Source organism: Vombatus ursinus, unplaced genomic scaffold (genome assembly GCF_900497805.2).
Source record: "Vombatus ursinus unplaced genomic scaffold, bare-nosed wombat genome assembly UNPS02014801.1, whole genome shotgun sequence".
Taxonomy (NCBI): Eukaryota; Metazoa; Chordata; class Mammalia; order Diprotodontia; family Vombatidae; genus Vombatus; species Vombatus ursinus.
The window spans coordinates 2,943,221-2,955,425 of NW_020954579.1; the positions used below are offsets into that span (position 1 = coordinate 2,943,221).

At 43.9% G+C, this 12,205-nt stretch overlaps 1 protein-coding gene across 5 annotated transcripts in view; it reads right to left on the minus strand.

Annotated features, from left to right (window-relative positions):
• The window catches only part of ARHGAP23 (Rho GTPase activating protein 23), a 121,359-nt gene that overhangs the window by 17,461 nt on the left and 91,693 nt on the right, over positions 1–12,205 (minus strand). For all 5 annotated transcript variants that reach the window (XM_027872995.1, XM_027872991.1, XM_027872993.1 and 2 more), the window contains 4 exons: positions 10,105–10,183; positions 9,366–9,439; positions 8,435–8,524; positions 7,386–7,511 (listed from right to left, as the gene is read on the minus strand). In XM_027872995.1, the coding sequence (XP_027728796.1) occupies positions 7,386–7,511; positions 8,435–8,524; positions 9,366–9,439; positions 10,105–10,183 (369 nt within the window). The remainder of the gene's footprint in view (positions 1–7,385; positions 7,512–8,434; positions 8,525–9,365; positions 9,440–10,104; positions 10,184–12,205) is intronic.

Below are 12,205 nucleotides of genomic sequence, written 5' to 3' on the forward strand. Positions count from 1 at the left end.
CTCTCCTCCTTCTCTCTTTGTCTCTCTCTTTTTCTTCTCTCCCTCTCTCTCCCCTCTCCTTTTTCTCTCTTTCCTTCCCTCCCTCTGTCTCCCTTTCTCTGTCTCTCTTTGTCTCTGTCTCTCTCTGTCTCTGTCTCTCTCCCTTTCTCTCTCTCTCCTTCCCTCCCTCTCTCTCCCTTTCTCTCTCTCTGTCTCTGTCTCTCTGTCTCTGTCTCTGTCTCTCTCTCTCAGTCCCTCTCCTACCTGTCTGACCACTCATTTCATTCTGCTTTGCTGGATCATCATTCATGTCACACCCACTAACTGTGGGTGGAGCCTAAGGCTCTGCTCTGGGCCCTCTTATCTTTTTTCCCCTATGCTCATCAGTTCTCATGGGTTCAATTATCCTCTCTCTGCCAATGACTCACAGATCCAATCCCAGCTTTTCCTCAGCTCTGTCCCAAGTCACCAAATGCCTAATGAATATTTCTAACTGGATGCTCTGTAGGCATCTCAGATGCAACATTTCCAAAACTGAGCTCATTATCCTCCCTCCTAAATCCACCCTTCTTCCAAACTTTCCCGTTTCTGTCAAGAACACCCAGTCCCCCAGGTTCACAGACTCAGTGTCATCCCCGACTCCTCCCTCACCCCATATGTCCAATCAGTTGCCAAATCTTGTCATTTCTATCAACATAACATCTCTCTCTGCTGCCAGCACTCTAAGGACCATCTGACTTGCAGCTGAAGCCTTCTCTATTTCTATTAAAATATAGCTCCTTGAGAACAGACGGCTTACCTTTCTATTTGTATCCCTGGTTTTGGCCCAATGGTTTTCACCCAGTAAATGCTTAACACACGCCTTTTCTTTCATTCGCTTATTCATTTCTCATGCCTGCCTCCCTTCGCCCATTCCCACAGTCACTGCCCCAGTTCAGATTCTCATCATAGTCTCTAGATTGGCCCCTCTGTCCCAAGCCTCTCTTGACTCCAACCATCCTCCACACTGGCACCAAAATTATTTTCCTAAATCACAAGTATGAGCGTGTCACTCCACACCGGCAGTTGCCGATCATCTCTAGGATCAAATGTTTGTTGTGCAGTCATTTTAGTCACGTCTGATTCTTTGTGACCCCATTTGGCAAAGATACTGGAGGAGTTTGCCATTTTCTTCTCATTTGACAGGTGAGGAAACTGAGGCAAACAGGGTTAAGTGACTTGCCCAGGGTCACACAGCTAGTAAAAGTCTGAGGCCAGATTTGAACTCAGGAAGATGAGTCTTCCTGATTCCAAGTCCAGTGCTCTATGCACCACGCCACTTAGCTGCCCTTAGGATCAAATATTAGCTCCTCTGTTTGGCATTTAAAGCTCTTCACAGCCTGGCTGTATATTACCTTTCCAGACATTTTGTTCCCTTTCTTTACTTTTTTTTTTTTTTTTTAGGCAATTGGCGTTAAGTGACTTGCCCAGGGTCACACAGCTAGTAAGTGTCGAGTGTTTGGTCTGGGGCCGGATTTGAACTCAGATCCTCCTGACTTCAGGGCCGATGCTGTATCCACTGAGCCACCTAGCTTCCCCCCTTTCTTTTCAATTCATCCATACATACCGTACTACCCCCATGCAACACTCTATATCCTCAAATGCTTTCCCTTACCACCTCCTTCCCTTGGAATTCCTGGCTTCCTTACAGACTTATCTTATGCACACATCAATTCTGCATAGGATCTCCCCAGCTGCTGCTGTCTTCCCCTCCCAGCTTACCTTACATTTGCTTTGCATGCGTATTGTATATGCTTACAGATGTGCCCGTTGCCTCCCCAATAGAATGTAAGCACCCTGAGGGCAGGGACCATCTCACTTTTGTATTTGTCATCTCTGAAGCCCACTGTAGTGCCTGGCATACAGCAGATACTCAACAAAAGGCTGCTGATTGATTGGCAGAGGCAGCAAAGACTTGGATTCAAGTACTGCCTCTGAGACACACTAGCTCTGTCACCATGAAGGAGTCATATAACCTTTTAAATATCTCGACTAGATGGTATAGCAGAGAAAACGCTGGATTTCTAATCTCCAGACCCAAGTTCTAATCCTGCTGCAGACAATGACTTAGCTGTGGGACCTGGGCAAGCCACTTAACTTCTGTGTGCCTCAGTTTCCTTATCTACAAAATGGGGCTAGTAATAGCACCTACCTCACAAGGTTGTGGTGAGGATCAAATGTGATAACATATGTAGCTCTGCAAACCTTAAGGCACCATATAAATGCTATCTCAGGCCTCTCTCCAGAATGTTAAAATTACAGAAGATAAAAATGCAGGAATAAGGGGCAGCTAGGTGGTGCAGTGGATAGAGCACCGGCCCTGGAGTCAGGAGGACCTGAGTTCAAATCCGGCCTCAGACACTTGATACTTACTAGCTGTGTGACCCTGGGCAAGTCACTTAACCCCATCGCCTAGCCCCCCCCCAAAAAAAATACAGGAATAGCCACATGTCAGAGTTTCGCACACAATGAAATCACATATTAAATGTCTTCCCCTCTCCAATTCATCCTCCCCTCAGCTACTAAAGTAATTTTCCTGAAGCTCAGATCTGATCATGTCACCACCCTCACCCCCTACTCAATAAATTCTAATGGCTCCCTATTGTCCCTGGGATCAAAAATAAATTCCTCCATTCATATTGAAGGTTCTTTACAACCTGGCTTCTTTCCATCTTTCCACTCTTATTCTGCATTATTTTCTTTCTTACACTCTTCAGTCCAGTCATATTGGCCTCTTTGATACCCTGCACACACGCCACTCCATACCTTTGAATTGGCTGCACCCCAAACCTGGAATGTTCTCCCTCCTCACCTTGGCCTCCTGGAATCCCCTGGCTTCGCTCAAGACTCGGCTCAACACTTTCTGAATGAAGCCTTTCCTGATCCCTGCTCCTAGTGTCCTCCCTCCCACAAGCACCCTGTACTCAGGGGAGCTAGGTGGCACAGGGGATAGAGTTCAAATCTGGCCTCAGACACTTACTAGCTGTGTGACCCTGGACAAGTCACTTAACCCTGTTTGCCTCAGTTTCCTCACCTGTAAAATGAGCTGGAGAAGGAAATGGCAAACCTCTCCAGTATCTCTGCCAAGAAAACCCCAAAAGGGGTCACAAAGAATGGGACAAGAAAATAACTTCATTTTCTGCATATTATATATCTATTTGTTACATATGTATTGTCCACCCCATTAGAATATAAGCTCCTTGAAGGTAGGAGTTGCAACACTTTTGTCTTTGTATTGTCAATGCTTAATACTGAGGGACAGTGGACAGAGGGGCCTGGAGTCAGGGCTGTTGAGAGGATAAAATGAGATATTTGGAAAGTGCTTTGCAAAACTTTAGAGTGATATAGAAATGCTAATGATGATGACAATGACAATGATGATGATGATGGGCACATAATAGCTGTTTAGTAAATACTAGTACATTGATTGAAATGGTTAGATTTCCAATACTGAGTCTGTCAGCTCAGCCAAGGTATCATGTAGACAGAGTACTGGAGTCAGGAGACTTGGGTTTGAATCCCAGCTCATGTGTTTGCTATGTATATGATCACAGACAGGATGCTCAACCTCCCTGCACCTCAGTTTCCTCATCTACAAAATGGGGATAATAATATTTACACCATCTACCTCCAAGAGTTATTGTGATAAAAGTACTTTGCAAACCTTAATGGAAGATATTGACAGTCTCATTGTATCAATGTAACCTAATATTATCAAGGCAGATAAATGAACATTTATTAAGAGCCATTATGTACTAGGTATACAAAGAAAGGCAAAAAAAATAAAAAAATACAACCCCTACCTCAAGGAGATCACAGTCTAATAGGGCTAATGAGAAAAATTATTATCTAATATGTTAGATAGGCATCCCAACTTATTTTCATCTTTAAATCTAATAATCATTCTATTTATTTCATATCACTGAGGCCAAAGTTAGAGCCCTGCTGCACTCCACTAGAGACCTCTTTTCCAGGTTGGCAATGTTCCATTAAACAATACTCTTTGAGGGGCAACTAGGTGGTGCAGTGGATAGAGCACCGGCCCTGAAGTCAGGAGGACCTGAGTTCAAATCCAGCCTCAGACCAAACACTTGACACTTACTAGCTGTGTGACCCTGGGCAAGTCATTTAACCCCAATTGCCTAAAAATTAAAAAAAAATTAAAAAAAATAAACAATACTAAGCCCACCTAACTGTATTACTATCCAGTCTATTCATCGCTTATCCATCTTGTCCACAAGGATATTGTGAGAGATTCTGCCAAGTGTCATAATAACAAATTTATACACTAATGACTGATACATTTTTTTGAGCTACCAGCCTAGGAAATGATAGTTCTGACTGTGTCACTCCTCAGTTCAAGAAGTTTCAGTAGCTCCCTATTGCTTCCAGAATAAAACACAAACTTTTTTGTTCGTCATTTGAGCCCTCTGAAATCTCACTGCAACCTATCCTTCCATGTGGAAATCACATTACTGCCCTTCACGCATTCTACATTCCAGCCAAACTGGTCACAATATTCCCTCTGCAATCTCAGTGCTTTTGTACAGGCTGCCTGCCAGCCCTGGAACACTCTCCCTTCTGGCCCCTGCATCTTGGACTCCTATTGTTCAGTCATTTTACAGTCTGACTCTTCCTGACCCCATTTGAGATTTTCTTGGCAAAGATACTGGAGTGGTTTCATTTCCTTCTCCAGCTCATTTTTACAGATAAGGAAACTGAGGCAGACAGTATTAAGCGACTTGCCCAAGGTCGCACAACTAGTAAGTGTCTGAGGCCAGATTTGAACTCCAGTCTTCCTGATTCCAGATCTGGCATTCTAGCCACTCAGACCTGATTTAATTGGCACAAGGAACTCTCAGATGGAGAAACTCCCTCTACCACTACAGGTCAACATGTTCTCTGCAACTTCTAGTTTTAAAGAGTTGCCTAGAGAACTGAAAAGTTCAATGACTCGCCCAAGGTCACACAGTCAGAAGGCATCAGAAACAGGGCTTGAATCCAGGTCTTCCTGGTTCAGAAGTCAGCTCTTTCTCCACTACACCAAGCTGCCTAGTGGCCATTCTATTCCCCATAGATCAATTAATTAGAATCACCACCAGCTCCATTCTTATCTATACTCTGCAGAGGAGGAAACTTGGGCTCCCTTATTTTTCTCAAAGACCAGAAACTCTGAGAGTTTCCCCCTCCCCGACTGATTTTTTGTGAAGGCAAACTAAGCCATCTTTTACCTCAATTCCGACCTATCCTTTAACTACTGAATGAGTGTTGCCTCAGACAAACTGAGACCTGGGAAAGACCTTGACTTAAAAAGGCCAAGGTCTCCCATTGCATCCTGGGCCATCTCCAGTCATCCTGACCCATGTCTTGCCACTGGAATCCAATAATTCTGGAGCCAATGACTGCACAGCTCTGCCTCACTTAAACCCAATTCACTTTCAAGCCAAGACATCGCCCTCCTGATAGCACTGGTCCTCTTCGAAAACCAAGGAACAACAACAGTCTGTCAAAGACACTATCATCCTTCCAGTCTCCCAGATTTGTAATGTCAGCTTTATCCCCATGCCTTCACCCTTCCCCTCCCTACATACAATATAGTAATCATTTGCCACACCGTTTTTTTTTTTAAGCAATTGGGGTTAAGTGACTTGCCCAGGGTCACACAGCTAGTAAGTGTCAAGCGTTTGGTCTGAGGCCAGATTTGAACTCAGGTCCTCCTGACTTCAGGGCCAACCTAGCTGCCCCTACACCATTTCTTGAATCCAATCCCTTATCTCCCCTCATAGCTGCCACCTTAGTTGAGGTCCTCATCACTTCCTGCCTACATTGCTGCAACACCCTTCGGATTATTCCACCTGCCTCATCATCCCTTGCATTCTGAGATGCAGCCAAACTGACCTTCGATCTGTTCCTCACTCATAACATTTCATCTCCCATCTCCAAGCCTTTGTACTGCCCCTCCCTCCTGCCTGGAATGCATCCTTTCCTTACCTCCTCCTCACGGAGTCCTTCTCTTCCTTTAAAATGCAGCTCAGGAACTCTCCTGATCTCCCCCCAACTGCTAATGCTTTCACCCTCCCAAACTACCTTTTATTTTTTTTTAACTTTATGTTTGTATGTATATATTTCTATACATACTTGTCTCCCCAATTAAAATGTAAATTAATTACAAGTAAGGTTTGCTTCATTCTTTGTACTTACATCCCCGGTATACAGTAGGTGTTTAACAAAAAATTGTCAATTTGTTGAGTAAAGTGACTCATGTTAAAAAGTTTTCGGTTTCTAATATTGAAATATATTTTATATGATCACACATATATGATCTATATCAAATTGCTTACTGTTTCAGGAATAGTGGAGGGGAGGGAGGGAGAAAAATTTGGAACTCAAAATTTTATAAAAATGAATGTTAAAAATTATCTTTACATATAATGGGAAAAAATAAAATGCTATTTAAAAAAAAACAAAACAGTTTTCAATCTCCAAATACACTCAGACTAGCGGAGAAGGTGGTACACAACCAGGAAGGAGTTGGGGATGGGTAGAGGGAGTAGAGGGAAGAAATGGGTTAGAAATTATATACTTGAAAGAGCTCATTGAGAACTGATTAATTACCCACAGGCTAGGCTGGTTCTTTCACTGGGGGTAGAGATCAGAGCCAGCCCTGGGGCTTCTCCACCAGGGATAGGGTTCTCACCCTCACAGAGTTAAAAGTCCCCATTCCCCAGTCACTGATGGTATCCTCATCCAAATGTGGCCTATTGTTTATGGTGAGAATATAAGTGGCTTGGTACAACTCACCCCTACTACTGGAAAAACAAATCAGAGAGCAGGTGAGCACTGGTGGTAGGGGATAGCAGGAGTATTTGAATTCCAGTTCTACCATAGGAGGAGCTAGGTGGCACAGTGGATAGAATGCCAGGCCTGGAATCAGGAAGACCTGAATCCAAATCTGGCCTCAGACACTTACTAGGTGTGTGATGCTGGGCTAGTCCCTCAATTCCGTTTAGCTTAGTTCCCCTACCTGTCAAATGAGCTGGAGAAGGAAATGGTAAACCACTCTAGTATCTCTGCCAAGAAAACTCCAAATGGAGTTATGAAGAGTTGGACGTGACTGAAATGACTGAACAACAATGAACAACCTGACCTAGGGTTCATAAAAGTACAGTGTATGTCATGTAGAGCTAAGTCCGGGTTGTAGTTAGGCAGGAACCCTATGTATCCTAATAGGCACATACAGCCTGACATAGGATATTTCTCTGATTTGGGAATGGAACAGAAGGCCTGAATTGGTACTATCTAGGAAAATCTAGGCTGTATGGTCATCATAGCTATAGGTAAATATACATAAAGCAAGGTCTCCTTACATGCTGGATAAGCGTCTCTACGATCTTGTACCGGTCAGGCATGTGAGTCACCATATCTGTCATGTTGTCTTCAGATGTTCTCACCAGCGTGGGCCCAAATACTAGTGCCAGGTTACGGGGCTCCATCTTGTGAAGGAAGGGAAAGTAAATGACGGTCAATGGTTTCTACTCTTTCTCCTCTAACCCATTCCCAAAGGTCTTCAATCTTCCCTCTTTCTGGCTCTGTCCACATGCCACAGAGCTCCCTCTCTCTTAGGCACCCCCATCTACAACTCCCCCTCCCTCCCTCCCTATCAGTCTCACTTGCTTAGTGAGCTCTAAAATGGGGCAGCCCCAGTTAGTCAGAAACATTTACCGACACTGTCCTAAGAAATAGGCACAGAAAGTCAAGTCAAGTCAACAAGCTTTGATTAAGTGCCGACCATGGACCAGGCACTGTGTTAAGTGTTTGAGGAACAAAGACAAAATAACAACACAACAGCTCTCAAAGAGCTCCCATTCTAATAGGGGAGAATAACGTATCGAACACATATAATGCAAATGGAAGTACACATGTGAATCAAAGCATGTAATCTGCAAGCTTATTCCATACAAGATGGACTTAAGAAAAGAGAAAGAGGTTAAATGGTAGATAGGACTTCCCAGTTGTTTGAAGCAGGAAACCCTGAAAGGGACAAGTGAAGGCAGACCTGATTGTATTTTAAAAATTGGAAGAAGTCCTATTCCACTCAGAGCCAAGGGAGAGAGGCCAACAATCAATTGGGAATTCAGTAGGAAGTATTGTGGCTAGGTGCAAGGTCAGACTCCCAGCAAGGATTGATGGGAAACCCTAAGAGGCTCTGAGGTCTCCATCTCAAGAGACCAGAAGACAGACCTCTCAGGCTAGGTAAAGGGCTGGACTTCACAGAGGCACAAGGCCTTGACCTCTAGAGGTGCAAAGGGAATTTCTGCCAGGGGTGGGGGAGGTGGTACTTTCATTTTATAAGCTGGCTCACTAGAGCCCCAGGGGTAAATCCTGGCTTTTTCCTCTCCTATTCCTGCTTACCAACCTTGTTCTTCTCTGAGTGGTCAGCAATGGTTTTCAGGTGCCCCACAAGGAATTTGAGCGTTTCATAGTAGTGACCAGGAAGGTCCCGGATCTAGAAGAGAGAGAGGAAAGAACAGGGACTAGGGCTATGTCAGCTTCTTCTAATCTGTCCACAATCCTCTTCTGCAGCATTCCCTTCAAGGCTTCTACAACATTACTTACCCCCCATATACACTCCTAAGTTCTTTACTTTCTCCAAATGTATCCTCTGACCTATACGCTGTCCCCAATCTGTTCAGAAGACTGAACTCCCCTGAAGTCAGTGTGACATAATGGGTAAAGTGATAGATAGGAAACTCTAGGTTCAAATCCTGCCTGAGACACTTATTCACCATGTTACCTTGGGCAAATCAGACTTGGTTTCCTTATCTGTAAGATGGGGATACTAAGAGTACCTACCTCACAAGGTTATTGTAAGATAACACGTGTAATATATTGTGCAAACTAGTGACAATGATGGGTCTTCTTGAGGGTAAATGCCAGGCCTCCCCCGCGAGACTGGGAGTTTCCAAGAGCAGATACTGAGTCTTCTTTCTCCTTATCTCCTCCTTCCCCCCTTTCCCTAATCTTTGTGATTTGCCGGTTCAGAAGCAGGGAAGTAGTAGTAAAAGGAGGGGTGGGAGCCGTGGCCACACCTGAAGAGTTTTGTGAAGAATGATCCCCTAGAACCGCCGGATTTTAGAAGGAAACTAGAGACCATCCAGGCCAGTCCCTTCAATTTACAGTGAAGGAAACCAAGTGGGGAAGTGACTCGTCTAATATCACAGAGTAAATTAACGGCAGAACCGAGACAAAAACCCAGACCTCTCGATTCCCAGTGAAGGAGTACTGGTTCTTCTTCTTATAACACATCTGTCTCCCTCTCTTTCCAAATAATCCCTCTCTTTCCATACCAGTTTCCGCAGTGTTTTCATTCTCTCCCTGGAGTCTTCAATCCTATTGGCCTCAATGAAGTCATTGTATTTATCTGTAAAAGTATACAAATCTCCATTAGTGAAACTAGTGATGTCCTGGGGAGTTTTAACCTTTTTGTGTGTCAAGGACCCCTTGGGCAGTTTGGTGAAGCCTGTGAACCCCCTTCTCAGGATGATGCTCTTAAATGTATGAGATAAAATACATAGAATTACAAAGAGAACCAATTATACTGAAATACAATTATCAAAATATTAAGAAAACAAGTTCATAGATGCTAGGTTAAAAAAAAACCCAACTCTGCCACTCATGGTTAATATCATTGAGGAAATCACTTGCTGGACTGAGAATAGGAGGGATGGCTATGGGTATCCATCTTTGGGTGTGTTCATTATCATAAATACCATTGTACTGCCATTCATGGCACTCTCTGATCTATCATTGTTTGTATTCAAATATCCCTTGTGTCTATCTGGCCAAGAGAGAAAAAAGCTAATGGACAATGCTTAGAAGAGAGTACCTACTTATCTCAGAAATCAAAATTCAGGAGGGGAGAAGGAGAATGTTATCTAGAGATCAGTCTACCAGCAACTGCCAGACCAGTACAGGAGGATGGAGTCTCTTCAGAAACTCAGGAAGTTGGCTCACTATTAGGCCTTCCACTCAAAAGAGGCTTGTAGAGAGAAACATTTCTTCTCCATTCCCCCTACAGCCACTCACCATCAGTGAACAGAGGCTCTGGCAGTTTTCTGAAGAATGACTTGAGGAGACTGCTGATGACATTGAGGTCTTGCCAACGCTAGGAAGTAAAGAAGAGAGTCAGGAAGTCCCTCACAAGCCCAACAAAGCCCCTACCTCCTCCTCCCTCCACTTCAGCCCAATGAGAGAGCAGCTCCAGGGCGGTGACCACAGTATCTTTTGAGTAAACATTTTCAAGCAATTCAACTCAATAGCTAGTAGGTTCCAAATGCATACATAGCACCATGTTGGGTGCTGGAGGATACAAGACTTTATTACTATTATTATTATTACTGTCCTCATAATCATCATAGAACTTATAGTCCAGAAGGGGCATGGCACATCCATAAATAACTTTGATGAGAATATATATGCAACAAGAATTCAAGAAAGAACAATAAAAATGTTTAAGAGGAAAGCTTGGGAATGCTGATGACTGAGTTTTTCCTCAAAGAAAATATATGAGAAGGCAGCTCCCTTCCCTTCTTGGCAGAAGTGGGAGAATATGGATATGGAACACTGAATATGTAATCAAGTTGGCACTGACTCTTGCGTTGGTTAATTTTACTAAACAGCTTATTCTCTTACTTTTTTATTCTTTGTTCTAAGAGACAGCTCAATAGGTAGGGGAGGAGGAGCGATAAATTGGAAAATGAAGGTGAGGCACAAATTACAGATGTAAATAAAATTATTTTTATATGCATAAATGCACAACAGATATAAAAAAGGCATTAGGTAAGGTCTGAGGGGGCAGAGGTCTTTATTAACTGAATTATTAACTCAATTGAAGAGGAGGTGAGTAGGACAGAGAGATGACAGAAGGCTTCCTGGATAAGGAGGTGGCATTTACTTGGGTTCACAGGCTTCACCAAACTGCCCAAGGGGTCCTTGACACACAAAAAGGTTAAAACTCCCTGGGACATCACTAGTTTCACTAATGGGGACTTGGATATTTTTACAGATAAACACAATGACTTCACTGAGACCAATAGGATTGAAGACTCCAGGGAGAGAATGAAAACACTGAAGAAACTGGTATGGAAAGAGAGGGATTATTTGGATAGGAATGGAACAAGTCAGAGGAGGGGAGGAAAGGGAAAGGATGCTAGGTACAGGGAGCTGGCCATGAAGGTGGAGAAAAGTGAGGGGACACACTGGGATAGGGGAAGATCAGGTTTGGCTAGAGTGAGTGTAGAGTAGCCTAGAGTAAAGTAGCGGGCAGCTAGGTAGCACAGTGGATAGAGTACCAGGCCTGAAGTCAGGAAGGCTCACTTTCCTGAGTTCAAATCTGGCCTCAGACACTTACTAGCTGTGTGACCCTGGGTAAGTCACTTAACCCTGTTTGCCTCAGTTTCCTCATCTGTAAAATAAACTGGAGAAGGAAATGGAGAGCCACTCCAGTATCTTTGCCAAGGAAACTATCAAATGGGGTCACAAATAGTTGGACAAGACTGAAACAACTGGACAGCAACAAGAACAGGCTGGCTTTTCACTGTACCCTGTCTGTTTCCTGCACTTCCTCACCTCTGTGACCTGTTCTCTATGCCTGGAATGTCCTCTCCTCTTTTACCCCACCTGTTGAAATCTTGTCCATCATTTGTAACCTAGCTCCAATGCTGCCTCCTCCCTAAATCCTTCTGATCTTCCCCCACATTCCTCAACATCATTTTGTACCTAACTTACCATGTATTCCTTTTTGCTATAGTTACAGAGGGCACCCTGGGCTTAGAGCCAACAGGCCTGAGTTTGAATGGCTCTGATACTTTGCAGTAGCTGTGTGACTCTGGGAAAGCCCTCTAACTCCTCTGTGCCTGCTTCCCCATCTGTGGAAAAGGGATTAAAATTCCATAGATTTCTGAGCTGAAAGGAAGCTTAGAGGTTCCAACCTCCCCTTTTTACAGAGGAGGAAACTGAGGCCCAGAGAGATAGCAACTAGCCCAAGGTCATAGAGGTGGGAAGTAAAAGAGATAGAGTTCAAACCCTGGTCCTCTGACTTCAAGGCCAACGCTTTCTCCCCTGAGCCATCCTGCTTGGTAATATTTATACCATCTACCTCAATCTAAAGGAATGCTTTACTGGCCCT